We start from the raw sequence: 4,041 nt of genomic DNA, 5'->3' as shown, positions 1-4,041 counted from the left end.
GCATACTGGACGCGGGGCTGATTCCACTTCCTTTGCAAGGTGAATGGTTCACATGGCATAATTGTAGTTCATCCACGCGGAGTTTATGGAAGCGGTTGGACCGAATTCTTATTAATGATCGTTGGCTGGCACGGTTCCCTACATCATCCTATCATAGCTAAATTTTGAACATTCTAAAAATTCCAACAAACTTAAGCGAAACGGTGGTCTAGAACCATGCATTTGTTTGGTAAATTTGCTAAGCGTAATAATAACTACAAGTTAGTATGAAAGGAAAAATAAAGATTTGTAAATAAACCGTGCAAGACAACTAAATTTGGAATGTTCGAAGAATTCCGCAAAACTTGACCCAAACGTGGGTCTTGTCCCATGCATTTGTATGATAAATTACCTAAGCCTAATAATAACTACAATTTACTATGTCAGCGAAATATAGTTCTTTAAATAAAACCGTGCAAAAGCACTAAATTTTGAACGTTCTCAAAATCCCACGAAACTTGACCTAAATATAAGTCTAGACCCATGCATTTGTGTGGCAAATTTTCTAAGAGTAATAATAACTACAAGTTAGTATGAAAGCGAAACGTACTTATTTTAATAAAACTGTGCAGAACAACTAAATTTTGAACGTTCTCAGAATTCCACTAAACATGACCCAAACGTAGGTCTAGACCTATCTTGGCATAGCCTGATGTAGAATTGCCTTTCCACAGAAATGTTCTAAGGCGTTTCTCAATTTGTTTGATAACAGCCTTTGGTAATATAAATGCAGATGCCCAGTACAAGCTCAGTGCTGATAAAACAGATGATTTGATTTGTATGCGTCCAGCATAAGATAATGAAAGTCCCTCCCACCCATTAATGCGTGCATCAATTTTCAAGTGGTTGACAATAAATGCAGATGCCCAGTACAAGCTCAGTGCTGATAAAACAGATTTAATGATTTGTATGCGTCCAGCATAAGATAATGAAAGTCCCTCCCACCCATTAATGCGTGCATCAATTTTCAATAAAAGTGGTTGACAGTCTGATATGGATAATCTAGAAGAGAGTAAAGGGAGACCCAAGTACCTCATTGGTAGTTGGCCCTCCTGGAAGCCCATAGCTTCTAATATCTGATTCTTCCATCCTTGCACTGAGCGGGAGATAATGACGTGGCTCTTTTGAACATTCAATCGAAGCCCGGACCATTCTGCAAACCTGTCCAATCCCATCTTGAGGACATTGATTGATTCCAAGTCAGCTCTACTAAAGAGCAGGAGGTCATCTGCGAATCCCAATTGGAATACTTTGGCCGGCTCACATTTCCAATGATATTTGAATTGCCTATCCTGCTCAATGAGTTGTAAAAATCCCAAATGTAGGACTTGCATTACAAGAACAAAGAGATAGGGAGAAAGAGGGTCTCCCTGTCTTAAACCTCGAGCTCCTGTAAAGAACCCATGAGGGTTTCCATTGAGCCCAATCGAGAATGAAGTCGTTGTTACACATTCCTCAATCCATCTTGTAAATGTAAGTGGGAAATCAAATAGCTGCAAGACCGCTAGTAGGAAATCCCACTCCACCGTGTCATAGGCCTTCCTTATATCAACTTTTAGTGCACAACGATGGGGGAGTCTCGCCTGGTTATAGCCCATGAACAATTCCTGTGCCAACATTATATTGTCCCCAATGCTACGTCCTGGAATGAATGCTCTCTGACAGGGGCTAATTTTCTTGTCCAGAACCATACTCAAACGTTGGACAAGTAACTTCGCAATAATTTTGTATAATACATTACCGCACGATATAGGTCTAAAGTTACCAATTGTCATAGGAGTATGTACCTTTGGGATTAGAGCGAAAAGTGTAGAGTTAACTTGCTTAAGCAGTTTCCCGGTACTAAAGAAGTCCAGTACAGCCATTGTAATTTCCTGTCCCACAACTGACCATGCTGCTTTAAAGAATCCTGAGGAGAACCCATCAGGTCCCGGTGCCTTGTCCGCTGCAATGTCAAATACTGCCTGCTTTACATCTTCCGAGCTGAACGCCAATATTAATTGGCCTGCCTCCTCCTCAGTAGTAAGTATATGTCGTGTCCACGATCTAAGAAAGCGAATATCCTTCGGTAGTTGTCGTCTGTTACCACCTAAGAGGTTTTGGTAGTAACGGACAAATTCATTGGTAATCTCTCCTGGATCCGTGTGGGTGGTCCCATTATCATCATTAATCTGCATTATCCTCCTCGCCACCCTTCTCTGGGCAATTTTACGAAAGAAAATCCGGGAGCATTGGTCGCCTCCCTTCATCCATTGCATCTTCGCTCGTTGTTGCAACATGATTTGTTCGAGCTTCACCGCTTTTGCATATACAAGGCGACAACAGTGTTCCAATCGTAAAAAGGCCTCATTCTGTCTATCTAGGCTCACCAAGTGTTGTGCCTCGTCAAGAAATCCTTTGGCTAGGTGAACATTAAGTGTCAAATCTCCCTTTTTCCTCCTTTGTTGTCTGAAGACTGGTTTCAAGGCTTTAAGTTTACGTGTTACCGCAAACATAGGAACCCCAATGACTGTATGATTCCAAATATTCTGCACGCTGGGGATAAATTCAGATGAGAGAGTTAGGTAGTTGTCAAAACGAAACATACCTCTGGTTTGATGCTGCCTGTCCCCATGGATTACTAGTGGCGAATGGTCAGAAGTCCGCGGCATAAGGCTGTGATAGCACAATGAAGGAAATCTCGCAAGCCACCTATCGTTAATGAGCATCCGATCCAATCTCTTCCACAGACTCCGTGGGCTTGTACTGCAATTATGCCAAGTATACCATTCTCCCTGCATAGGCAATGGCAATAACCCGGCCACCTGAATACTAGCATTGAATTCTTCTATGGCCATCCGAATATCACCCGAAGCTCCACACACCTCATTCATATCTCGGACTGCATTGAAATCGCCTCCCACCAGCCACGGATCATCCGTGCACTGTCGAGCCAGTATATCCAATGTACTCCATAAGCTCCGACGGTCTGCAATCTCAGAGGCTCCATAAACAACAGTGATAATGATAGATTCACTATCAGCCCTGTTAGTGACACGACAGTGCATAAATTGATTCCCCACTTCAAGGATATGAACATCAACTTCATTCTCGTCCCACGCAACCCATATACGATTACCCACAAATGCATAATCAACAAACCATTTCCAATGAGGAAGCAAAAAGGATTGAATATGCGTGGCATTGTTAATACGAACGTGAGTTTCTAATATGCCCATAAAATGTAACGTATATTCAGAGACAAGGTCCTTTAATGCGAGCTAATGGTCTCTCTTATTCAGCCCCCGGACGTTCCATATCGCGATATTCAACATGGATTACTGCTAGTGGGGTTGCATATGTTAGGACCCCTAGTAGTCTCATCTGTATCGTCAAGTAAATTCAAAGCATCAACCACTGCCTTACCCCTCTCATTGTGTGAGGAGACTTCATGTTCAGTCTGATTTGCACATTCCTCTCTTCTCGTAACTTCTTCCACCTTGACTACAGTCTCTTGATTCAATTGTCTTTTTTCGGGTTTTGTTGGAGGGGGAGTGTTGACTTTTGGCACATACACCTTTACCGGGGGTTTTTTCTGTTTCTGAGATTTAGTCAACGTACACTCCTTCGCCGAATGTCCCAGTGTCATACAGTCTGTGTATTTTGGGGGAAGCCATTCATACTCGACATCTACCTTGCATGGGGTTTCCCCTCCATCTTCATCCGGCGTCATTATAATAATATATTTCCTCAATGTCTGTGTAACATCAATCATCACGCATACACGAGCGAAGTCTAGTCTCGTGCATGCTCGTGTTATCGCATCTGGGTAGAGAGGCTTTCCCACCCCACTCGCAACAGTACTCAATCCTTTCGTCGTCCAGAATTCCATTGGAAGGTGTCGCATTTTTATCCAAACGGGCACTTGCATATGCTTCAATTTTCTCATAGCCATACCTGGTTCCCACTTTTGCAATACAATCGGCTGTCCCTGGAACAGCTACGGTCTTCCTTTAATGACTT

General features: G+C 42.7%; 1 protein-coding gene across 1 annotated transcript in view; it reads right to left on the bottom strand.

The window, feature by feature from the left end:
• LOC105179848 overlaps positions 1-3,751 on the bottom strand; it is a 5,690-nt gene extending 1,939 nt beyond the window's left edge. The window contains exons 1-3 of the mRNA XM_011103485.1: positions 3,361-3,751; positions 2,409-3,244; positions 674-2,237 (exon numbers count right to left, since the gene is read on the bottom strand). Of these exons, the coding sequence (XP_011101787.1) occupies positions 674-2,237; positions 2,409-3,244; positions 3,361-3,751 (2,791 nt within the window). The remainder of the gene's footprint in view (positions 1-673; positions 2,238-2,408; positions 3,245-3,360) is intronic.
• Between the last annotated feature and the right edge of the window lie 290 nt (positions 3,752-4,041).

Source organism: Sesamum indicum, unplaced genomic scaffold, assembly GCF_000512975.1.
Source record: "Sesamum indicum cultivar Zhongzhi No. 13 unplaced genomic scaffold, S_indicum_v1.0 scaffold00222, whole genome shotgun sequence".
Classification (NCBI taxonomy): Eukaryota; Viridiplantae; Streptophyta; class Magnoliopsida; order Lamiales; family Pedaliaceae; genus Sesamum; species Sesamum indicum.
Note: the sequence above shows the minus strand (reverse complement) of the source record. Positions and strands in the feature narration are given on the sequence as shown.